The sequence below is a fragment of the Chiloscyllium punctatum genome, chromosome 12, assembly GCF_047496795.1.
Source record: "Chiloscyllium punctatum isolate Juve2018m chromosome 12, sChiPun1.3, whole genome shotgun sequence".
Lineage (NCBI taxonomy): Eukaryota > Metazoa > Chordata > Chondrichthyes > Orectolobiformes > Hemiscylliidae > Chiloscyllium > Chiloscyllium punctatum.
This window is the reverse complement of record NC_092750.1, coordinates 18833563-18860547: the sequence shown is the minus strand read 5'-3', so window position 1 is coordinate 18860547 and position 26985 is coordinate 18833563. Positions and strand designations below refer to the sequence as shown.

Sequence of the window (26985 nt, the reverse complement as noted above, 5' to 3'; positions counted from 1 at the left end):
GTTCTACAGCACAGAAACAGACAATTTGGTCCAACTCATCCCTGCCAACCAGACATCTTAAGTTAATCTAGTCCCATTTGCCAGCATTTGGCCCATATCCCTCTAAACCCTTCTTATTCATGTATTTAACCAATCTGCCTGCTGCAGATGTCTGTTTCCATGACATCATTGGTAAAACTGACTAGGAGAAAGTGAGGACTGCAGATGCTGGACCAGAGTTGAAAAATATGGTGCTGGAAAAACACAGCAGGCCAGGCAGCATCCGAGGAGCAGGAGAATCGACATTTCGGGCATAAGCCCTTCTTCAGGAATACTGACCACAACACAAAGTTGGAACAAGTGGGAACAAAGTCCTGCCTTCATATTGAGAACACCTTACATCACGTTATGTGGGGCTATCACCGTGCTAAATAGGATAGATTTCAAACAGATCTAGCAGCTCAAGATTGGGCATCCATATCACTGCAAAAGAATAAAACTCCAACTAATCTGCAATCTCATGGCCCAGCAAAGCTCCACACTGCCCTCCCATCAAGCAAGGAGATTAACCCGGGTTTATTGAAGAGTGGACGAGGCCAAATCAGGAGTAGCACCAGGCATACTGAAAAACCTGTGAAGCTATTAAACTGGATTACTGCATGTTAAACAGCATAAGCAACAAGGGATAGAACTAAGATATTCCATGATTAATAGATGAGATCAAAGCTCTACAGTCATAGGGTCATACAGCAAAGACAGGCCCTTTGGCCCATCATGTCCAAGCTGACTAACATCAAATTAAACTAATTCCATTTGCTTGCACTTGGTTCATAGTCTACAATGCTTTAGTATTGTAAGTGCTTATCCAGATGCTTCATAAATATTGTAAGAGTATCTGTCGCCACCATCCTCTCAAGCAACACATTCTATATTTCTCCCACCCTCTGGGTGAAAAAGCATTTCTCAGGTCTCCTCTAAACCACTTGCTCCTCACCTTGAACTTGTGCCATTTGGTCTCTGTCACATCTTCTGGCAGGAAGAGGTTCTCATGGTCTACTTTGTCTCATAATTTTGTATGCCATAATCAGATGACCCCTTAGCCTCCTCTGCTCCAAGGAAAACAAACCCAGCCTATTCAGTCTCTGCTCATGACTGAGACTTTTCATTCCGGCAACATCCTGATGATTGTCTTTGCACCCTCTTCAGTGCAATCACCTCCTTCTGATAATATGGCATCCAAAATTACACACAGTATTCCATCTGTGGCCTAATCAATGTTTTAAAAAGTTGCAACAAGATTTCTTTGCTCCTATATTCCATGCTCTGGCAAATGAAGGCAGGCATCAAATATGTCATCTTCACCACACTGTCTGCCAATGCTGACACCTTCAGGACTTCTCGGGATTAAATTCCATCTGCCATGGCTGTGCCCAATTTACCAGCTAATGAATATCAGACAGAAACCTAAGACCATCTTCCTCACCATTAGCAACACCACCAATTCTCATGTCATCTGAAAGCTTACTAATTATACCTTCAACGTTCACAGTCAAGTCATTAATGTTAATAACAAACAGCAAGGGTCCCTGTAATGAACGCTGTGGTACACTGCTTCCCATTACAAAAATAGCCTTCCACCATCACTTTTGCTTTCTATTTGTAAGTCAATTTTGGATCCAGTTTGCCAACTTGCCTCAGATCCCATAGGTTCTTACCTTTTGTGGGACCTTGTCAAAGGCCTTACTGAAGTCCATGTAAATCACAACAATATATTTAGTTATCTTTTCAAAAAGCTCTATTAAATTAGTTACACAGAATCTTCCTCTAACAATCTATATGGACTTTCCCTGATCAATCCTTGCCTTTCCAAATTTTGATTTATCCTCTTCTTCAGAACTATTTCCAATAACTTCCCTATCACTGACGTCAAATACCTGGCCTATTCCTACTTCCTTTCTTGAAAAAAGGAACCACATTTGCTGTCCTCTAGTACTTCACCTGTGGCCAGCAAGGTATTAAATATTTTCACCAGGAACCCAACAAATTCATTTCTTGCATCCCCATAGCAGTCAGGGATACATCTCATCAGGCCCTGGAGATTTATGCATCTTTATGTCTGTTAAAGCATCTAATACTTCTTCATTATTAATCTTAGCATGTTCTAGAATCTTGCCATAGTGAATGCAGATGAGAAGTATTCATTTAAGATCTCATCCGCGTCCATTGGCTCCACACACAAATTGCCCCTTTGGTTTCTAATAGGCCCAACCCTTCATCTGGTAATCTCTTACTCTTAATATACCTATAAAAAGCCTTGGAGATTTTCTTGAACCCAACTACTGAAGATATTTCATGGCCCCCCTCTTGCCCTCCTCATTTCCTTTTAAAGCAAATCCCTGCACTTCCTATATTTTTGAAGGATCTCCCCTGTCTTTAATGCACTATACCTGACATATGCATCTTTCAAAACTCTTTTCTTTACAAAACTCTCAGTATCCCTTAACATCCAGGGTTCCCTGGAGCTACTGCCCTTGCACTTCATTCTTAGAGGAACACACTGGCCCTGAATTCACACTATACTGCTTTTAAAAGACTCCTACTTTCAAATGTAGACTTACATGCAAATTACTGTTCCCAATCTATGTTTGCCAGACCCTGACTAATGACATTGAAATCAGCCTTATCCCAGTTGGGTACCTAATTTCTGCACTATCCTTATCCCTTTTGATAATGACATTGAAACTGACATAATTGTGGTCACTATACACACTGAAACTTAAACTACTTGACTGACTTCATTCCCAAGGATTAATCTAGCCCTGCCTCACATCTAGTATGACACAGTACAATGTACCGGCACAAAAAGATCTCCTGAACGTACTTTAAAGTTTCCACCATATCTGAATCTTTCACACTAAGGTGATCCCAGTTAGTGTCAGGAAAATTCAAGCCCCCACATCCAGTCATGAATGATAGTGGACAATTAAACAACTTGGAGAAAGTGAGGACTGCAGATGCTGGAGATCAGAGCTGAAAAATGTGTTGCTGGAAAAGCGCAGCAGATCAGGCAGCATCCAAGGAGCAGGAGAATCGATGTTTCGGGCATAAGCTTATTCTCCTGCTCCTTGGATGCTGACTGACCTGCTGCACTTTTCCAGCAACACATTTTTCAATTAAACAACTTGCACAAACATCCCCCATCCTCATATTCTTCTTTTATGGACTATTCCCACTGCAATAAATGCTAAAATTTCTTCTTTGCTTTCATGATGACTTGGTCTACCTTCCAGATGTGATAACAGATTGAGATAGCTTTCTTAAGTGCTGTATGTAAGCTTTCAAACGTTTTTCTGCCTAGTTGTTAGAGTCCTCTTTATTTGTTGACAATCTAAATTTTCCTCATCGTCAAATGTTCTACTCTGACCACTAGTGTGCTCCTAGATTATGATAACAAGTTGACAATGGACTCTTCCATTTAAATTTGCCTATAGCTCACCTGTGGCCATTAAACTCTAAATTGTGCCAAAGTAGACTTTTAGGTTCAGTTGGAAACCCTTAATTGTGATAGTCATATTTAACCACACTTAGTGACAGGCATATTTAACAGTCAGGCTTGCTGTTACTTATTAGGTTTTCAATCAAATCTGTGAACATTTTGGCTTATTGTTTTTTTTTGTCATTCTTGGTACTGCCACAACATCAGAGCGTCCCTGTTCTCACTCAGGAGTCTTTCCTTCTTGTTTCCAACTTTGCAGCTCTTCATTTTTCACATCTGTTCCCAACATGTTTTACAATCAAATATTTGCGTTCATGTTTGGAAAAGTAGAAATCTTGGGGCCAGTTGAAGGGGCTTGAGGGTACTTGTGTACAAAACACATTAGCTAGCGCACAGCTGCAGCAGGTAATCAGGAAGACCAATGAGATGTTGGCCCTTATTTCAAAGAGGTGTGAGTATAAGAGTAGGGAGGTCTGACTGCAACTGTACAATGTGCTGGTGAGGCCATATTTGAAGTATTGGAGCTGTTTTGGTGGCCTAGTTTAGGGAAGGGTATTATTTAGATTAGATTAGATTACTTACAGTGTGGAAACAGGCCCTTCGGCCCAACAAGTCCACACCGACCCGCCGAAGCACAACCCACCCAGACCCATTCCCCTACACCTAACACTACGGGCAATTTAACATGGCCAATTCACCTGACCTGCACATTTTTGGACTATGGGATGAAACCGGAGCACCCGGAGAAAAAGACACAGGGAGAACGTGCAAACTCCACACAGTCAGTTGCCTGACGGGGGAACTGTTGCCTGTTGCCTCACTGTTGCCTGTGAGGCAACAGTGCTAACCACTGTGCCACCGTGCCACCCGCTAATTGGAGGTTGTTCAGAGAAGGTCATGAGGATGACCCGTGGTATGGAGGGATTGTCTTATGAGCAAAGGCTAAACGAGTTGGGATTCTACTCACTGTAGTTTAGAAGAAAGAGGTGATCTCATTGAAACATAAAGGATTCTTAAAGGGCTTGACAGTAAATGCTGAGAGGATATTTTCTCTCATGGGAAAGCCTGGGACCAGAAGCTTAATCTCAGAATAAAGGGTTGCTAATATAAGGCTGAGATAAGGAGGAATTTCTCTTTTAAAGTTGTAAGACTTTTTATCTCATTGCGACAGAAAGCTGTGGGGGCAGAGTCCTTGTATGTATTTAAGGCTGAGATGGATAAATTGTTGATTGTAGGGGAATCAAGGGTTATAAAATAGGGCAGGAAAACGGACATGGGGACTGTAGATCAGCCATGATTCTATTGAGTGGCACAGCAGGCTTGAGGGGTGAAACAGCTACTGCTCTTCGTATTTCATTTGGTCATGCTGTAATATTTGACAGTCTGCACCAATGTAATACTGACACAGTTTGCCTGTACTACTTCTCACTCTTACTCTCCACATGCTGTATCTCTTAATTGTTCTTTTAACCTTCTATTCCACAGTATAAATTTCCCTGAATATAAGTATCTTTTGTTTCTCCATTAATTTGCTTCACTTCCAATTCTCACTGCAAATTTCGCTCCCTTCTCACCATTATTGCCTACATAACTCCTCAATTAACTTTCTACATTTAATTTGGAACTGCAGAGAAATATAGACATGCCGCCTTTGTTGATATCAGCCTGGAAGCACACCTTCTGTGCAGAATATTTCTTTCCTCAGAGAAACAAATATAATCAGCTGGAAACTCTCCCTCTGCTACCAATGATTTTTAAGATGGCCTCATTAGAGTTATAGGCTCCCAGCCTGGGGCTGCTGGAGGATTTTGGAGGCAGTCATCATTTCAAAATTGACAAGGAAGCTGCTGTTTTTTTTGCTTGTCAATTTTGTATATTTGTTTTGACATACAAAATCTTTGCCTTACAGCGGATGCCTTGCAGCAGACACCCTACAGTTCAAGCTTGATTGATAATTCATACCGGACTCTAATTAATCTACAACCTCAGAAGAATAATCCATAATTGCATGTTCTCCACTCAGTCTGCTATTGCTGTTCTCTTTTGGACACAATTTGGTGGAATTGCTGACCATTGGCAAAGTTCCTCAGTGCAGCTGATACAGAAGGTGAAGTCATATGGGATCCAGGGTGAGATGGTAAGATGGATGCAGAATTGGCTTGGTCATAGAAGGCAGTGAGTGGTGATGAAAATGTATTTTTCTGACTAGACAGCTGTGACCAATCATGTTCTAGAGGGATCCCTGTTGTTTGTAGAACATATAAATGATTTTGAGGAGAATGTGAGTAATTTGATTATTAAGTTTGCAGATGACACAAAGATAAGGGAAGCTGCAGATTGAGAGGAGAATTGCCAGAAGTTACAGCAGGATATAGATGGGTTGGAGACTTGGGTGGAGGGATGGCAGATGGAATTTAATCTAGACAAATGCAAGGTGATGCATTTTGGAAGGTCTAATGCAGGAGAGAAGTACACGGTATATGGCAGAAACCTGAGAAACATTAACTAGGCGTATGGGTTCAAAGTTTGCTGCAAGTAGCAACACAAGTGGATAAGGTAGTCAAAAAGATAAATGGAATGCTTGCCTTTACTGGTCGTGTTGCAGCTATATAGAACTTTAGGTAGGCCAGATTTGGAACGTTGTGTACAGTTCTGGTTGCACATTACCAGAAGGATGTAGAGGCTTTGAAGAGAGTATAGAAATGGTTTATCAGGATGTTGCCTAGTTTAGAGAGTATTGGCTATGAGGAGAGATTGAACACATTTCGTTTGTTTGCACTGGAACATTGGAGGCTGAGGAATGACCTAATGGAGGTTTGCAAAATTATGACAGACATGGATAAAATAGATAGTCAGAGTCTTTTTTCCAAGGTAGAAAGGTCAGGTATTAAAGGACATAGGTTTAGGATAAAAAGGGGGAAATGTTAAAGACGTAAGTGGCGAATATTTTACATAGGGGGAGGCAAGTGCCTGGAATGAGCTGGCAGTGAAAGTGGTAGAAGCAGATCTAATAGCAATGTTTAAGAGGCATCTGGACAAGTACATAAATAGAGGGAGACTGACCATGTAGAGGGAAAAGGGTTTTAGTTTAGAAAGGCGTCGTGTGTCGGCGCAGTCTTGGTGGGACAAAGGGTATGTTCCTGTGCTGTATTGTTCCTCATTCTTTGGCATGGGCCATTCTGCCCAAATGGAATGTTCAATTTTTTACAAATACAGATGTGAACTATTACTGAGAGATATAAGACCTAAAAAATAAAACACCAACCACTCGGTGCTTATGGTGCAAGAAATGTGCCAATCTATACTCAATCCAGGCTTCAATTCAGAATGGTGCCCTTGACTGAGTGAACTCCACCAGAAATTCTCCTTGTGTTTGCTTTCCTGAAAATAAGTGTATATCTGTTGGTGCAGGATTAAGTTCACCTGCTATCTCTCTTATGGTCAAGAAATATACCGGCACATACTATCAACAGAAGGCATAACTGTTGTTAACTTTCACAAAGTATTAGAGAGCACCTAAAGTTATAGAATCATATTCCCGCAAAGGTTGGGGAGAACCAGAAAAGGATATTCACAAATTTAAAAAGTGAAAAGTATCCAAACATTGTTAATTTTAATACTTTCCAATTACTTGATACTCAAACTAAATTGAAATTCCCTCTTACACCTGGTTACAGCAGGCCTCCATTGTAGGACCCTCAAATTGTAATGCACTTGTTGCTTTGCCAAGAAATGAGATGCTGGAAAGATGAGAAAAAGATAGGGTCCAAGACTTTGGTAAGACAAACAAAATGCAGTATGCAGGATTCTCATTTACAATGTATCACTGATTGGCATCACCTCCGTAACCTGCAGGTTTGATGCTGATGAACTCTGATGAGCATTTCTGCTGGGTTGTGAGTGTGCAAATTCACACATCATCTCCATACTTACTGCCAAAAAGAAATATCATAAACTGGCATATTAGGAGGGAACTGAGTTAACCAACTCATTGGTGCCCCAGAGCAAATTTCCTGGACAGTTTCCATTTACACCAGCTGTGTGTATTTGTCATTCCCTCAAGAGGCTTTCATCCCAGTGTTATCTCCCTAGTGTCACTGGGTAACTCATAATGATGTTTGCTTTGCCATCTGTTTTTCTTAGTCTATATGGAATTTATTCTCTATGAGCATTTCTATGTTTGATGCTACTACTTTTTAATTGATATGTAACAAACCCACTGTAACACAGTCTCTTTTGTTCAAAATGTTTTTCTTTCATTCATCACATGATAGGGATATCATTGCATGTCTAGCATTTGTTGTCCTTCTGTAAATGCCAGGAGAAGGTGGTAGCAAAACACCTCCTTGATTACAACTTTGTAGCTTGCTAGATAATTTTGGAAGGCACTTGAGAATAAGTTGTATTACTGTGGGTCTGGAGCCACATGTAAGTCAGACTGGTTAAGGGTCTCAGAATTATTTCGTGAAAGAACATAGCAAAACAAAAACAGAAATTGCTGGAGAAATTCAACAGGTCTGGCAGTATCAGTGGGGAGAAAGCAGAGTTAATGTATCAAGTCATATTCAGAACTAATGAAGGTTCACAAGACCTTGCGTGGATTTCCTCCGGATGCTCCAGTTTGCTTCCACAATCCAAAGATGTGCAGGTCAGGTGAATTGGCCATGCTAAATTGCCCATAGTGTTAGGTGCATTAGTCAGAGGGAAATGGGTCTGGGTGGGTTACTCTTCGGAGAGTTGGTGTGGACTTGTGTGGCCAAAGGGCCTGTTTCCACACTGTAGAGAATCTAATCTCATCTCAGACTTGAAATATTATCTCTGTTTTCTCTCCAAAGATGTTGCCAGACCTGCTGAGATTTTCCAGCAACTTCTGTTTTTGTTTTTCGCTGGAATGTCAAATAAGCTGGAGAATGAAGTAAATCTGGGAGAGGGGGGCATGTAGGATAGCTCTGGGACAATGTGAGATGGTGCTGATTGAGGGAGAGGCACTGAGTGTGAATCTCAGGATGTGGAGAAAGACAGCTGTCTGAGGAGCGTTGAACCCATGGATTTGAAACACGAAGGATGGAACTTCAGTTGGGAATCCATGTGGGGGTGAGTCTGAGCCGGAGGCAGTCCCTAAGGAGTGACATGTGGTTGTGGAAGCAATTTTTGACAAACACTTTGTCTGTGCACACTAATGGAATCAAATGCGAGAATATTGGGCTTGCAGTGTTGATTTCTAAATAACAAATAAATTCTTCCACTAATACTTTATTGTTTGCATTCAATATAATGTTGGTGTACACTAAAATATTCAGTCATTCGAGTATAAAAGATCTATAAGGGAGTAAAAATAAATACATTAATAGTCAACTAGAACACCTGAGGCTATCGGAATTTAATTCCCTTATGTCTAGATGGGGAATTTGTTTTATATTCATTTTTAAATAATGTAAAAATTGCAAATAAAAAAATGTTTGTTTCTTGCAATCACATTTTTAAAAGGCTTCATACCGTGCATATTTTTCTGTCGAGAATTTTACTTTAAAAGGAATGCTTCACATTAATAATTAATGGTATTTCGGCCTTGTAGAACTCAATGATGGTTGGTCTGTAAAGTTTCCCAGTTTCTCATCTCAAGCAATTTATACAAAATTCGTATTCATTGGCATTGGGACTGGCAGAAATACTAAGAAAGTAGGAACCATACCACTGAGACCACCTTCTCCTATAACATGTTCGACCAGTGCTCTGGCAAATTTTATAAGTAGAATCTAAGGAAAAGGCTTTAAACAAAATAGTGGAGGGCAAGAGATCATGTGGGGGAGTTACGGCAATTTAAAAGGAAGCAACTAGGGAATATAGCAGGGTAGCCATTTGGATAATGATTACTAGAGGGTGACAGAAGGGACAGACCATTTAAACTTCAGAGTGCGCCAGCAGATGCAGCTGCAGAATGAAAAACATGCTCAATGATACAGCTCTATATCTGAATGCGGTCGGCGTTTAAAACAAAATGTTAGCATCGACAGAAATAAATATTTATGACATTGCAGGAATGTAATTGCAAGATAATAAAGGCTGCGACCTGAACATTAAAGGGTATTTGAGTTTTTGGAATGACTAAAAGCTCAGAAAAGATGCTATGGTTCTGTTAATTAGAAGATCATTGATTCATGATCTTGATTTGAAAGATCAAGAGATAGAGAAAAGAATTAGGAAAGGTATAAGGTCTCTTCTGGGAATAGTGTATAGACCTTCTAATCACACTGTAGGACAGAGTGTACAAGAAGAAATAACTGAGCTTTGTCATCATGGATTACTTTAACTTCCTTGTAGATTAGGCAAATTATTTTAGGAACAGTAGTCTGGAAACTGAGTTCATAGATTGCATTTAGGATGATTACTTCTTGCGGTACTTTATAAAGCCAATCTTAAAGCTGCCTATTCTGGACATGGTGATGTGCAATGACACTTGATTAATTAATAAAATGATAGTAAAGAAGCCTTTAGGTGGCAACGATTGTAACAGGATAGAATTTCACATAGAATTTGAAGATTAGAATGGTGGGGCAAAGACTAGTGTGTTAAACTTAGATGGAGGTAAGTATAAGGAAATGAAAACAGAGTTGACTTGTGAGATTTGGGACTACATTAAAAGGCAGGATATTAAAGATGCAGTGGCAACTTCAAAGGAGCTATTTAATAACTCTAAGCAAAACATTATCCCAATGAGAAAGAACAATTCTTTGAGAAGGATGCATTATCCATGGATAAATAAACAAGTTATGAATAGTTTCACATTGAAATAACTCTGTATAATTCTGCAAAGGTAAGTGCTGAGTCAGAAGATTGAACATTATTTAAGAACCGGAAAAAAATTGTAAATAGGCAGAAATTGGAGTATGAGAAAAGGCTAGCAAGAAATATAAAAGTAAAGATTGGAAGAGTATCTCACTTAAGCTACAAGTACTTTAAATGGAGAAGCGTAACTAAAGGGTTCCTCCCACAGTCCAAAGATGTGCAGGTCAGGTGAATTGGCCATGCTAAACTGTCCGTAGTGTTAGGTAAGGGGTAAATGTAGGGGTATGGGTGGATTGCGCTTCAGCGGGTCGGTGTGGACTTGTTGGGCCGAAGGGCCTGTTTCCACACTGTAAGTAAATTTTAAAAAGTAATCTAAAAAGTGTATCTAAATCTATCTAAAAATCCAAAGCTGATGTTTGTCTTGGGAATTTAAGGGGGGAGAATAGCCTAGTGGTATTTTCGGTGGACTATTAAACAGACAACCCAGGGACCTGGGTTCAAATCCTGCTAAGACAGATGGTGGAATTTGAATTTAATGGGGAATTTAAAAACCCGGAAACAAGATTCTGACAATGACAAGAACCCATTGCCAATTGTGGGAAAAGTCCATCTGGTTCACTAATGTCCTTTAGAGAAGAAAACTACCATCTTTAACTGGTCTGGCTGACATGCAACTCCAGACCACAGCAATGGGGTTAACTTTTAAAACTGCCCTGTGGACGATTAGAAATGGGCAATAAATGCTGGCCTAGCCAGTGACACTCGAATGCCATAAATGAATTTTTAAAAATTAATAATGGCAAACAAAGAAACAGTAAACATGATGAAAGGATTTTTTTGTGGCTGTCTTCACTAGAACACTGAGAAAATTTCCCAAAAATACAAGACCCAGGAAGGACCATCAAACACAACAAAACTCTCCACGTGAGCGGTCAACATGCTAGAAATCAGTGGCCTTCATGATAAGGCAGAACAGGAAATTTTGGTGGTTGGCACTCATAATTAAAGTCACTGACTATTCAGTTAGTTAAAAACCACATAGCACCAGGTTATAGTCAAACAGGTTTATGTGGAAGTACAAGCTTTCTCAGAGTGCTGCTCCTTCATCAGGTAGCTAGTGGAGCAGGATCATAGGACACAAAGTTTAACCTGGTGTTGTGAGATTTTTTAACTTTGCCTACCCCAGTCCAACATCGGCACCTCCACATCCTATTGAGTTAGTGGTAGGGCCCTGGCGAGTGTTACTGAACAAAGAGTTCGAAGTGGAGTCACCGGTAGACAGGGTGGTGAAGAAGGTGTTTGGCATGCCTGCGAATTTCATTGGTCAGAACATTGAGTACAGAAGTTGGGATATCATGTTGCAGCTGCACAGGACATTGGTGAGGCCACTTTTATAATACTGCGTACAATTCTGGTAGCCCCTCTATAGGAAAGATGTTAAACTTGAGAGGGTGCAAAAAATGATTTAAAAGGATGTTGCTGGGATTGGCGGGTTTGAATTACAGGGAGAGGCTGAAGAGACAGGAGCTTTTTTCCCTGGAGCATTGGAGGATGAGGTTGACCTTACAGTGGTTTATAAAATCCTTAGGGGCGTGGATAGCATGAAGAGCCTTAGATGGGGGAGTCCAAAGCTAGAGGACATAGGTTTAAGGGGAGAGGGGAAAGAGTTTTTAAAAAATCTGAGGAATAACTTTTTCTCGGAGAGGGTGGTGAGTGTTTGGACTGAAAGAAATTGGTGGAGGCGGCTTCAATTACAACATTTAAAAGGCATCTGTGTGGGTTTATGAATAGGAACAGTTTAGATGGATATGTGCCAAATGCTAGCAAATGGAACTAGGTCAGATTGTGGTGTCTGTTCGGTGCGGATGTGTTGGACCAAAGGTTCTGTTTCTGTGCTGTATGACTATATAACTCATGGATGGCATCTGGTGATATATCTTATATACCTATGGAGCTTTCTGTACTTTTAAAGAAAAATAATTTTTAATCAGCATTTTCTTTGCTGCCATATTGCCTGTGGCCTTTTTATATTATGTTGTATCCCTGGAAGGTTTGTAATATACAAACAAATATTGATATTAGGCTTTTTGTGGTAGTAAACTATACTAAAACATTAAATATTCTCTGAGTTATGAAATATTTTCTATGATCTTTTATTTGTAGCCATGGAGGAACTAGATGGAGATGAAGTTCGGATTTCCTCTCGGGGGCGTATTGCAGAGCGTGACATTGTCCAGGTCTGTGATGGGTAAATATTTAACACAATAGTACAGGTCAAAATCAGTTCAACTTGAGAAAAGTATAGGCTAATGAATAAAAGTCAGCACAGATTTATTAAGCACTTTTTTTTGATAAACTTGATCAAATTCTTTGATGAAGTAATACAGGGGGTTGACAAAGGTGGTGCCTTTGTTGTGTATATGAACTGTTAATAGATTTCTGCTGAATAATAAATTCACTATAAAAGTTTCATTTTGTGGGATTAATGGACAATGGCCGACTGGATACAAAGGGACAGAAACATGAAAATAATGGTGAAACATGAAAAATTCAAACTGGAGGGAACTCCACAGTGGTTGTCATAAAGAATTGCTATTGATGCCAGTGTTCCTTTTGGTAGCTATTAATGATCTGGACTTGGTTACTCAAAGCACTATTTCAAAGTATGCAGATGTTATAAAGTACAGAAGTTGGGATATCATGTTGCAGCTGCACAGGACATTGGTGAGGCCACTTTTATAATACTGCGTACAATTCTGGTAGCCCCTCTATAGGAAAGATGTTAAACTTGAGAGGGTGCAAAAAAGAGTTAAAACTTCATCAGATAAGTAATAAACTAGATGGACAGTAATAACAGAATTCAGGAAAGAATAGACAAATGGTGAAATGGGCAGACACATGGCAGATAAAATTTAAGGCAGAGATGTGTTTTGGTAGGAAGATCAAAGAGAAGTAAGACACACTAAATGGTACTATTTTAAAGGGATGTGGGAACAGAGGGATTTGTTTGTACCTGAGCAAGTCTCTGAAAGAGCAAGACAGGTTCAGAAAGCTTTTAAAAATCTGGAATATCTGACATTATTAACACAGTAGAAAGGCAAGGAAGTTATACAAAACCTTGTGGAACATTGATTAGACTTCAGCTTGAGTATTATATTCAGTTCCAAGTACTACATTTCAGAAAACATTTTACATCCTTCGAGAGAGTGAAGTTGAAATGTACAGAAATGATGCCAGGACTTCAGTTATGTAGCAAAACTGGAGAAATTGGGGTTGTTCTCAAAGGATTGGAGGGTGGAAAAAAATTGGATAGAAGCCTTCGGAATTATGGTGAAGCATATATGGAAAAACGGTTTCCAGGGTCAAAAGGGTCACAAACAAGAGAATATAGATTGAAGGTCATAATGACAAAAATTTAGAGAACTATGTGAGGAAGTTCTTTTTAACACAGTGAATTGGGATATTGATTGCATCATTCGATAGGATGGTGCAAGTGGTGAAAGTCAACAGTAAATTTCAAAAGAAGGATAGGCAAATAAAAATGACATGGCCATAGAGAAAGGTCAGTGGAATTAATGGGCTAGTTTTAGCATAGATACAGCACAGGCTGAATGCGCCCACCCCCCGGTTCTGTATCCTTGTAGAATCCTTTGATAATAGGTGAGATATTCTTCTATTCAACAACACTGAGTTATTTGCATATTGTGTAACTGGTCACTGAGATTAGCATCTTCGCTGGCTTCCACTCAGCCAAAGGAATGTTGAGAATTGCCTCAACCTGCCTTAGAAATTCCAACACTCAAGTTGTTCGATCACTCCAGGAGTTGAAGATGAATCACCAGAACACAAGGGATAAAAGCATTAACCTTCTTTGATCAGGTGGTAAAACTATTGAAGTTTGTTATGACTGACCAGTTGACCTTCAAGTTGGCATTGAAAGGCAGTGAGTTGTGCAGCTGGAAATGCCGAGGGTCCAATGATGGGTGCTCCCCCCTTACCTGAGGCATGGTGACTCTCAGTTAAACACCACTGGTCATCTCTGCCTAATGAGACAGCAGCCCTGTGGTCTCATAGGACTATGGTAACTTTATATTTATTGGACAGAATAGGCACTTCAGCACTTGTCTGTACTGACAAAATAAAGTATGCAGCAGGAGACCAAATACTACCACTGATGTGTCTAATCAAATGGCAACACCAAATCTGTACGTAGTACAGGGCAAAGGGAATCAGAACATAGAACACAGACATAGAACAGTAAAGCACAGAACATGCCCTTCGACCCTCGATGTTACGCTGACCTGTGAACTAATCTAAGCCCATGCCCCTACATTAGCCCATCATCATCCAAATGCTTATTCAAGGACTATTTAAATGCCCCTAATGTGGCTGAGGTGACTACATTGGCAGGCAGGGCATTCCATGCCCTTACCAATCTCTGAATAAAGAACTTGCATCTGACATCTGTCTTAAATCTATCACCCCTCAATTTGTAGCTATGCCCCCTTATACAAGCCAACGTCATCATTCTAGGAAAAAAACTCTCACTGTGCACACTATCTAATCCTCTGATCATCTTGTGTATCTCTATTAAATCTCCTCTTAGCCTTCTTCTCTCCAGTGAGAACAGACCCAAGTTCCTCAGCCTTTCCTCATAAGACCTTCCCTTTAGACCAGGCGATATCCTGGTAAATCTCCTCTGCACCTTTTTCCAATGCTTCCACATCCTTCCTGTAATAGGGCGACCAGAACTATACACAATATTCCAAGTGCAGCCGCACTAGCTTTTTGTATAGTTGCAGCATGACATCACGGCTCTGGAACTCAATCCTTCTACCAATAAAACTTAACACACTGTTTGCCTTCTTAACAGCACTATCAACCGAGGTGGCAACTTTCAGGGATCTATGTACATGGACACCAAGATCCCTCTGCACATCCACACTACTAAGAATCTTTCAATTGACCCAGTATTCTGCCTTCCTGTTGTGAATCACTTCACATTTATCTGCATTGAAATCCACTTGCCACCTCTGAGCCCAATTCTGCAGTTTATCCAAGTCCCCCTGCAACCTGAACATTCTTTCACACTGTCTGCCACTCCGCTGACTTTACTAACCCATCCACCTACACCTGTGTCTAAGTCATTTATAAAAATGACAAACAGCGAGGTCCCAAAACACACCAGTAGTAACCGGACTCCAGGCTGAATATTTTCCATCAATCACCACTCACTACTTTCTTACAGAAAGCTAGTTTCTAATCCAAACTGCTAAATCACCCTCAATCCCATGCCTCCACATTTTCTCCAAAAGCTTACCATGTGGAACCTTATCAAAGGCTTTACTGAAGTCCATGTACACCACATCAACTGCCCTACCCTCATCAACATGCTGATCACTTTCTCAAAAAGCTCAATGAGGTTTGTGAGACACAACCTGCCCTTGATGAAACCATGTTGACCATCTCCAATCAAATTGTTGCTTGCTAGATGATTATAAGTCCTATCTCTTATAATCCTTTCCAAAACCTTTTCCGATAAGAGACGTATGGCTCACTGGTCTATAATTACCTGGGTCATCTCTACTGCCCTTCTTGAACAAGGGCACAACATTTGCAATCCTCCAGTTATCTGGTACTAAACCTACAGACAATGACAACTTAAAGATCAAAGCCAAAGGCTCCACCATCTTCTCCCTAGCTTCCCAGAGAATCATCGTACAATCCCAGGGGACTTATCTACTGTCACACCTTCTAGAATTGATAACACCTCCTCCTTACTAACCTCAATCCTTTCTAATCTAACAGCTCATATCTCCGTCTTCTCCTCTACAATATTCTAATTTTCCTGAGTGAAACCAGATGAGAAATATTCGTTTAGCACCTCTCCAATCTCCACAAGGTCCACACACAACTTCCCACTTCTGTCTTTGACTGGCCCTATTTCTACCCTAGTTATCCTTTTATTCCTCACATACCTATAGAAAGTTTTAGGGGTCTCCTTTATTCTACTTGCTAAAGACTGCTCATGTCCCTCCTTGCTCTTCTTAACTCTCTCTTTAAATCCTTCCTAACTAATCTATAACTTTCCATCATCTTATCTGAACCATCTCGTCTCAACGTCACATAAGCCTCCCTCTTCCGCTTAACAAGAGATACAATTTCTTTAGTAAACCACAGTTTCATTACCTTATCACTTCCTCCCTGCCTGACAGGGACCTACCTATCAAAGACACGCAATATCTGTTCCTTAAATCAGCTCCACATTTTAACTGTCCCTATTCTATGCCTCCTAAGTCTTGCCTAATCACATTATAATTGTCCTTCCTCCATCTGTAAATCTTGCCCCTTGGCATGTACCTATCCCTTCCCATCACTAAACTAAACATGACCGAATTATGATCACTCTCTCCAAACTGCTCACGTATCACTAAATCAAACACCCGGCTTGGTTCATTACCAAGTACTAGATCAAGTGTGGCCCTCTTGTCAGCCCTTCGACATACTGTGTCAGGAAATACTCCTGCACACATTGGACAAAAACTGATCCATCCGATGTACTAGAGTAATAGCATTTCCAGTCAATGTTGGGAAAGTTAAAGCCCCCATAATAACCACCCTGTTCCTTTCACTCCAACCCAGAATCATTTTGCCAAAATCCCCTCCTTTGTGGAGGCCGATAAAAAAACTCCCAGCAGTGTGACCTCTCCTGTTCTGTTTCAGTAGATGAGCTCTCGTCAGAAGTTTTTTCAGCCACCGTTGTACTGTCCTTAACGAATAAATGCACACCTTCACCACTTTTACCACCTTCCCTGATCTTAATGAAAGATCTAAACCCTGGAACCAGCAACATCCATTTCTGACTCTGCTCTATCCATTTCTCTGAAGTGGCCACAACATCGAAGTCCCAGGTTCATGCTGCAAGCTCACCTACCACATTCGGGATACTCCCTGGTGTTAAAGTAGACACACTTCAAACCAGCTTGCTGTTTGCCACTCTTGTGACTGTGAAATTCTGTCCATGTCCTCCCTACTCACATCCTCCTATGCACTGGAACTATACCACAGGTTCCCATCCCCCAGCTGAGTTAGTTTAAATCCACCCGACTACCACTAGCAAATTTTCCATCCAGGATATTACTACCCCTCTGGTTCAAGTGAAGACCGTCCTGTTTGTAGGGGTCCCACCTTCCCCAGAATGAGTCCCAGTTATCCATATACCTGAAATCCTCCCTCCTGCACCATCCCTGCAGCCACGAGTTTAGCCGATATCTCTTCTTGTTCCTCGCCTCACTATCACATGGCACGGGTAACAAACCAAGGATAACAATTCTGTTTGTTCCAGCTCTCAGCTTCCACCCTAGCTCCCTGAAATCCTGCCTTCCATCCCGAATGCTTTTTCTACCTATGTACCATGACTTGGGGCTGGTCGCCCTCTCCCTTCAAGACCCCAAAGACATGATCTGACACATCATGGAAGCTGGCACCTGGGAGGCAACACACCAACTGTGAGTCTCTTTCGGTTCCAACTGACCTTTAATCTGACCCTCTAACTATTGAGTCCCCAGTGACTAACACTCTCCTCTTTTCCCCTTCTCTTCTGTGCAACAATGACAGACTCTGTGCCAGAGACCTTAACCCCAATGCATGCACCTGGTAAATCGTCCCCCTCCCCAACAATATCCAAAATGGTATATTTGTTTTTCAGGGGAACAATCACAGGGGATCCTTGCACTAACTGTTTTCTTCCCCTTCTAACACTTACCCAGCTTTCTTGTGCCTAGGAATAACTACTTCCCTGTAACTCTTATCTATCACAGACTCTGCCTCCCGAATGATCCAAAGTTCATCCAGCTCCCTCTCCAGTTCCCTAATGTGGTCTTGGAGGAGTAAGAGTTGGGTGCACTTCCTGCAGATGTACTTGGATGGGACACTAATGGCGTCCCTCACCTCAAACATCATGCAGGAGGAACATACCTCTCCCCACACTGTCATCTCTGCTAGTCCTCTTATGAGAAAGTAGAAAAGAAGAGAAGCTTACCTGATGTGTCCCTGGTGTTTAGGTAACAGGAGGTGGATGGGTGGGAGGCCCTACAAGGATAGGGTCTCGGATTTAGAAAACACTCACTTGTATAGCGGATGGGAAAAAAAGGACAAAAAATTCAATCGAACAATGATAGACTCTACATCCAGATGACCTTTCAGAAAATTTACATGTGCTGTATGATACACTAGTGGCAGCATCCTTACCTCTGTGGCTATGAACTCTCTTTCAGTTTGTCCCATTCCGGGATTATGTCGATCGATCTGGAAATCAGGTTTTGAGTATGGCGCGTCTTGCAAAGGATGTTTTAGCAGAAATCCCAGACCAGCTGCTCTCCTACATGAAGTCAAGAGACATCAAGCCACGGCCGGCACCTCCCTCGTACATGTCTGCCTCACAACAATCATTCCACACGAGGATCTGAGGAAATCCACTCTCTCTTCGATCATTTATAGACTGCTTTTAATATAATTCCTATTGGAACTTATGTAAATGTGTGTGCGTGTGAGTGAGAGAAATGGACAAGCATTGAACATGTTTGCATTCCACTGTCAAGACATTGGCTATATTTATTCCAGCTGCTAATGTCATTGTTGTGTTCATGGTTAACTGAGTGGAGATAATGGAAACGTGCTGGATGAGATCCATCGATTTTGTCAGGTTTGTAGCTTTGTATCAACTACAGGCTCTCCTGTTCACCAGTCAGACAAAATGTCATTATGTGCTTTACTGGGTCCTGCTCTGAAAATTATCATTCTCCCATTCCCTAAAAGCTTGTAAATGCACTTTCAACATTTATCCAGTGTGATCTCGATATATGGTTTAATGCCAATGGTAGCAGTGACCATTGACAGTAACCATTATCACTATGAAAGACCAAGAACTGGGTTCTGTCATCAGTTTTTGAAGAAACAATTAAAAATCTTATTCTGCTGTCTTGATAAATTTGGACCTCATGAGATTCATGGATTCTGGAAAGCAGTAAAATCTAACTTATGACAATGAATAATTCAGGTTTTCAAGCAAGTTAGTACTGACTTCAAACCTTGTAGACGAAACTTTTCCTTGTCTCTTCTGGAGGTCAACATAAAATGCACTAGCTGAGGTTAACATTGTCCCTCTGCATAGCAAGGCAACATGAGCATGATTATGCACAGGTTGATCCAAATATACTGCACAAATTGTGTGAAAGTAATCGTTAGTCAGCACTTTCATCCATACCCTGTGCTAACCCACATATGTTGTAATATTTTGTAACCCCAATACAGACTACATGTATCCATGTCTCTCTGTCTGTATAACCAACCACTGGATGATACATAAAAATAATACTGAGCTAAACTGCCTCTGATTTACACCTCTTGCAGATTGTCAAGAACACTCACTCCTCATAGTGGGAAGATTCAATGATTCCTCTCTTTCCTCCAAAGTAGGAATTAGTCCACTCCATCACACACTTTGCTAACATGTATAATATTTAGGATGATGATAACTTTATATCTTAAGTTCTCTCTTCTCCAATTAGCTACACTCTGACCCCAAGGGCAGACAGCTACCCTTCGCTCTTTATGAAAAAACCTGATTTATCAAAAACCCCCAGTTAACCCTTCTCACTCTGATGCCCTAAATATTAGAATCCTATAAAATGCAACATCACAGTACCACTTTTATAATCTCACTCCCACATGTACGTAAGAACTGAAAAATGCTATCTGCTAATATTAGACAATAGACAATAGACAATAGATGCAGGAGTAGGCCATTCTGCCCTTCGAGCCTGCACCGCCATTCAATATGATCATGGCTGATCATTCCTAATCAGTATCCTGTTCCAGCCTTATCTCCATACCCCTTGACTCCACCATCTTTAAGAGCTCTATCCAATTCTTTCTTAAATGAATCCAGAGACTGGGCCTCCACTGCCCTCTGGGGCAGAGCATTCCACACAGCCACCACTCTCTGGGTGAAGTAGTTTCTCCTCATCTCTGTCCTAAATGGTCTACCCCGTATTTTTAAGTTGTGTCCTCTGGTTCGGCACTCCCCCATCAACGGAAATATGTTCCCTCCTGCCAGAGTGTCCAGTCCTTTCATAATCCGATACGTTTCAATCAGATCCCCTCTCAGTCTTCTAAACTCAAGGGTATACAAGCCCAGTCGCTTCAGTCTTTCCGTGTAAGGCAATCCTGCCATTCCAGGAATAGACCTCGTGAACCTACGCTGCACTCCTTCAATAGCCAGAATGTCTTTCCTCAAATTTGGAGACCAGAACTGTACACAGTACTCCAGGTGTGGTCTCACCAGGGCCCTGTACAGCTGCAGAAGCACCTCTTTGCTTCTATACTCAATCCCTCTTGTTATGAAGGCCAGCATGCTATTAGCCTTCTTCACGACCTGCTGTACCTGCATGCTTGCCTTCATTGACTGGTGGACAAGAACACCCAGATCTCTCTGAACAGCCCCTTTACCTAATTTGATACCATTGAGGTAGTAATCTGCCTTCCTGTTCTTGCCACCAAAGTGGATAACCAGACATTTATCCACATTAAACTGCATCTGCCATGCATCTGCCCACTCACCTAACTTGTCCAGGTCACCCTGTAATCCCCTAACATCCTCATCACATTTCACCCTACCACCTAGCTTTGTATCATCAGCAAATTTGCTAATGTTATTGCTGATACCATCTTCTATATCATTTACATATATTGTAAAAAGCTGCGGTCCCAGCACGGATCCCTGCGGTACCCCACTGGTCACTGCCTGCCATTTCGAAATGGAGCCGTTAATAACTACCCTTTGTTTCCTATTAGCCAACCAATTCTCTATCCAATCTAGTACTTTGCCCCCAATCCCGTGCGCCCTAATTTTACTCACTAACCTCTTGTGTGGGACTTTATCAAAAGCTTTCTGAAAGTCCAGGTACACTACATCCACTGGATCTCCCTCGTCCATTTTCCGAGTTACATCCTCAAAAAATTCAAGAAGATTAGTCAAGCATGATTTCCCCTTCATAAATCCATGCTGACTCTGTCCTATCCTGTTACTATTATCCAGATGTGCCGTAATTTCATCCTTTATAATAGACTCCAGCATCTTTCCCACCACTGAGGTCATACTAACCTCAGCTTGTAACCTCAGCTTGTCCTTTCAAAGTTTCCTACAATAGATTCTTTGAATTTTGGCTTCTGGACATCCATGGGTAGATAAATGCTTTTAGGGTCCATTTCTACTTCAGGACTATAATTCCGGGAGCATGCCTTTTTTGAATGGTTGCATGTTCCTTTTCATAGAGATTGCATCACACTGCTACAGAACATTATGGTATGTACAGTTTGAACCTTCAGTATTGTCCTGCTCATAAGACTGCTGTAAATCGGATCACAGGGTGAAATGAAAAATTGACCTGATAAAAGTGAAGCATAAGCCAAGCACTTTGTGATGTAGAACATCAATATAATGCCAATTCGAAGGTCATGCCAAATAATATGTGATTTTCATTAAGAACCTATTAAAAGATGTAAAGGAAAATTCAGCTTATTATCTGAAGTGTTTTTCCTCCCTTCCTTTCTTGAAGTGTTACAAAACCACAGAAATGCATTCTTCATTTGGAGAGCTGATGTTTCAAGTCCAGTAAGATACTTTTCAGAACTGAAAAAGAATCATACTGGACTTGAGAAGTTAATTCTGCTTCTCTTTCCACAGGTACTGCCAGACCTGCTGACTACCTCCAGCAGATTCTGTGCTTGATTCAAATTTTTACACATTCTGTTTGCAGAATCTCAGATGTAGAATAGAAGGCACCCATTCTGTCTGCACCAATTCTCCAGATGTATCATGACTTAATGCCATCCTTCTGTATTTTTCCCATACCCTACATGTTGTTCTTATCTACATAATCTATTACCCGCTTGAATGCCTCAATTGATGCTGCCTCCTCCAGAGGCAGAGTGCATTCTAGACCGGCACCACTCAGTATGTGAAAGTTTTTTTTCACACATCACATTTGCTTCTCTTGCAGATCTGTGCACTTTCATTCTTGGTCCTTCTACAAGTAGGAACAGTTCCTTCCTAGCAACTCTATCTAGTTCCCTCATGACTTTGAAAACCTCTTTCAGATCTCCCCTTAGCCTTATTCTATCCTAGTAGAACAGTCCCAAATTCTCCAATCTAACGTCATAATTAAAATTACTCACCATTGGAACCATCCATGTAAATTTCTTCTGCACTCGCTCCAATCTGTTCATATTCTATAATGAGATGCCCAGAATCGTACACAAATATGCCAGCTGAGGTCTAACAAGTGTCCTTTACAAGCTTAAAATGCCTCCTTGCTCCTGCACTCCATGCCCCTATTAACAAAGCTCAATGCTGAATGCTTTACTAACTGCTCTCTCTACCTGTCCTGCCACCTTCAATGATCTGTGCACACCTAGGTCCCTTTGTTACTGCATGCACTTTAAAATTGTTAGCTAATTTATATTGTCCAACCATGTACTTCTTACCAAAATAACACTTCTTTGCATTGAATTAATCTGTCACATATCTGCCCATTCCACTAACATGTCCATATCCTTTTGAAGTTCTACTCTGCCTTCCTCACAGTTTGCAACACTTCCAAGTTTCATATCATTCACAAACTTTGAAATTATCCACTGCAGATTACGATCTAGATCAACAAAATATATTAGGAAAAGCATGGGTCACAGTAGCAATCCCAGGGAACTGTACCTTCCTCCAGCCTGAAAAATATCCACTGACCATTACTCTCTGATTTCTATCACTCAGCCAATTTTGTATCAATGTTACTATTGTTCCTTAAATTTCATAGGCTGCAACCTTTCTTAAAGGTCTGTTGTGTGGTACTGTTATCAAATACCTTCTGGAAGTCCAAGTATACCATATCAACAGCATTATCTCCATCGGCCCTTTCTGTTAGCTCTTCAAAATACTTCAAGAAGTTATTAAACATGATTTCCCCTTGGATAATCATACTGGCTCTTCTCAATTAACTCACATTTTTCCATATGACGATTAATTTAAGCCTGTATAATTGTTTCTACAGATGCAAAGTATTTGTTTAAATTCTCTTCCGTGCCCCAGTCTCTATTTTAAAGACCTTTTGATCCCTAATCAGCCTTACACCTCCTATTACCACTGTTTTACTACTTATATGCTGATAGAAAATTTTGACATATCACTTCATATTGCTTCTGGTCTTTTCTCATGATTCCTCTTTGCTTCTCTAAAATGCTTTTTTTTTCCATTTCCCCTCTGAACCTTCTCTAGTTTTCTTGGTTCTCAATTGTATTATATACCTGATACTGTATATTCAAAGCTTTTCCAGCAACACATTTTCAGCTCTGATCTCCAGCATCTGCAGTCCTCACCTTCTCCACTGTATATTCAAAGACAGCATCTAGTTCCTTTGTCACCCAGGGAGCTCTGGATTTATGTGTCATATTTTTCTCTTTTAAGGAAGTATAACTTGATCGTCCCTGAACTCTCTCCTCTTTGAAGGGAGCCCATTACTCAGTTACAGTTTTATCCACTAGCATTTCCTCCCCAGTTTATCCAACTCTATTATTGCACGATTGATGTTGGTTTTCCTCCAACTGATTTTTCTTACACTGGATCAACAATTGACATTTTCCACCATCATCCAAATTCTTATGATACAATGACTGCTATCTCCTAAATGTTCGCCCACTGAAACATGATCCAAAACAATGCACAGCAAGTACATTTGATCTTATCCTTATTGTACTCCACAAACACATACCATCTTTGAATAGTTGACAGCTTTGCCAATTTTACAATTACATCAATACTAGATAATAAGCTTTTCGCAAGGCTAGGAGATTAATCTTCCCTTTAGGAATTGGATTTTCCCATCCTGACATCAAGTTGAAATGCATGGGCTTTAAAGTGATGGGTGGAACCTGATTCCAAGGTCCTGAGCACTAGCAAATTTAATTGACATGTGAAAGGTGATGAGCCCCACTTAGTGGGCTTGACATTGCCAGCACCATTATGGAAGTAGGCATTTGAGATATTCTGCAATTTTCAAGGAGTTGAGTCTGTTTGGGAACATGCCATCAGCTCAGAGATGTTGTAAACCATGTATCTTGTCAGGAGCCATATGGAAAGTGAATTTAAAAGATGCTTCCAACTTTGAATGTCATAATAACATGTTGTATCATTATTTAAACATGTTTACAACATGTTTACAAGCCGTTGATGATAAGGCTTTGTTTTGAAAAGGTAAGTGACTATTAAACAACGTGTTTGACAAATTGTGACTTCTGAAATCTGGAAGGCAGTCATGGTAATGAACATAATTGTTCAAGTGGAAAAATCTTCAGATCTATTACAGTACATTATCCAACGGGTAAGGTGCTATTTTGCATTGCACAACAGTGAAATATAGGTTTGTTTGAATAAGAAGTCCCTTTGCTTTCATATTTTCCTTGAGATTCCACTAAACCATCTGTTTCAAAGCTTGACAGATGGCTAGGTTTTCACTGTCTTTAAAATTTAGCCCAACCATCTGTTTGGCTGTTTCAAAGCTTTGACAGTTGGATAATCTTTTTTTGAAAAAAATGCTCAGCAGCTACATGTATTCAGGAGGTTTAGTTACACAGCTGTTCAACAGAAAGTCGTTATGAACGCCTTGCAAATTTCAAGAAACATTCCTACTCACTCCACCTCCATTCCCCCCAAAAACAATACAGATCTGGCCCTAGATTAGATTAGATTCCCTACAGTGTGGAAACAGGCTCTTCTGCCCAACCAGTCCACACCGATCGTTCGAAGAGTAACCCAGCCAGACCCATTTCCCTCTGACTAATGCACCTAACACTATGGGCAATTTAGCATGGCCAATTCACCTGCCCTGCACATCTTTGGACTGTGGGAGGAAACCGGAGCACCCAGAGGAAACCCACGCAGACACGGGGATAATATATAAATTCTACACAGACAGTCACCCGAGGCTGGAATTGAACCTGAGGCCCTGTTGCTGTGAGGCAGCAGTGCTAACCACTGAGCCACGTGCAGTTTTCTACCAAAAGAATCAAGGCTTACTAGGTTACATACTGCAACCTGACATATTTTATTGAATGCTGGACTTTGTGCAAGTCTTCTCTTGAGGTATTTACTATAGTGGGATTAGCCTTGCTGTCACCCATCTGTCCTTGGTGTCTCACCACGTCTAGAGCCCAAACCTTTACCACTTTCTAATGGCCATACACAGCCAGCGTTTGAGCTGATGACTATAAACGCCGGATCGTTTGGCAGTATTTCTTCCTCAGCTGTCTGCTTTCTCTCTAAGCTTTCAGCCTCCTGCATGGCCGACTGACCAGGCAGGAGTTTCTGTGTACTTGAAAGTACCAAAACGGAAGGGCTAGTTGGACTGGTGAAAGGGCGAGATGAGAGAATTGGGTGGTTACACTTCCATTCATATATCATAACAGATCGCAGGATGAGGATGAAGTAGAATTTGAGCAGCTTCAACAGACAAGAGTATGTTGGACAAAGGCTCAGTCCACCTACTAGCAGCACTGTCTCCTCCATGGGGTTAAATCACACCCCCCAGCCCCTTTTGCAGGCTCCAGTTCTGCAGCTTCAGGTAGCTCATCCTGAGAAAAAGAGAGATGTAAGTATGGTAAAATTTGTTATATGTCTGCCCTTGATAGTAGCTGACACATGTGCAAACTGTGAGATGTGAATGTGCAGCTTCCTGCAGTGCGACATGGGATGAAATTATAAATACTAAATATGAATCATGGTTGACATAGGTTGCAGGTAAGTAATGGAAGGGAATGTGGTGAATGGAATGGAATATGTGGCTATTGAATTGAATTGAATTAGCTTTATTGTCACGTCCTCAAATGAATACAGTGAAAAATTTACAAATCACGATTTGTACTGCCATCTTGTACTACAAGAAACCTAGGTACAAATCCTTCAGTACAAAATTTTAGGAGAAAAAAATTAGAAAAATATAGGAATAATAGGTTCAGCATTACAGATCATAGGAACAAATTGGAAAATAGAAATATAAAATATTCACAGCAGTTATGGCTTGTACATATTCTGGCACTGCACAAAGGTTTCACTATTTGTCTGGGGTGAGGAGGGATAAATGTGTTTTCCCCTTCTATCACTCTTTGTATGCCCACAATAGGTTTTTGAATTTTGTCACTGTGTTGGCAAATTAGCATGGCCTCAACTGTGTACAGATCTGTAAAAAGAGATTAGCCAACCAGCTTTCTTGAGTTAAGCACGTAAGGAATTGTTTTTAATTGCTGACATCCACTCAGGTAAAAAGTGTTAAAATATTTTTAAAGTTGCATTCTACTTCCTATTAACGTGCACAAATACACACACACTCCCTAAGTATTCAAAAAATGAAATACAACTTTACAGAATATTGGACTTAATCTTGGTCAAGTAAGATCACGTAATAAGGTTAAGTCAGTAAAGATGCGCCACTGCAACTGGATGTTTTGGTTCTCGTAAAAATGTGGTGGCCAATAGAACAGAGAACATAGAACAGTATAGCATAGTACAGGCCCTTCAGCCCTCGATGTTGTGCCGACTCTGAGATCAAACTAAGCTACATACCCTTCATTTTACTATCATCCATGTGCCTATCCAAGAATCGCTTAAATGTCCCTAA

General features: G+C 40.7%; 1 protein-coding gene across 1 annotated transcript in view; it reads left to right on the top strand.

Annotated features, from left to right (window-relative positions):
- The window catches only part of LOC140483647 (copine-9-like), a 404134-nt gene extending 382312 nt beyond the window's left edge, over positions 1 to 21822 (top strand). The window contains exons 19-20 of the mRNA XM_072581965.1: positions 12425 to 12498; positions 18538 to 21822. Of these exons, the coding sequence (XP_072438066.1) occupies positions 12425 to 12498; positions 18538 to 18729 (266 nt within the window). The 3' untranslated portion in view covers positions 18730 to 21822. The remainder of the gene's footprint in view (positions 1 to 12424; positions 12499 to 18537) is intronic.
- Positions 21823 to 26985: the final 5163 nt, after the last annotated feature.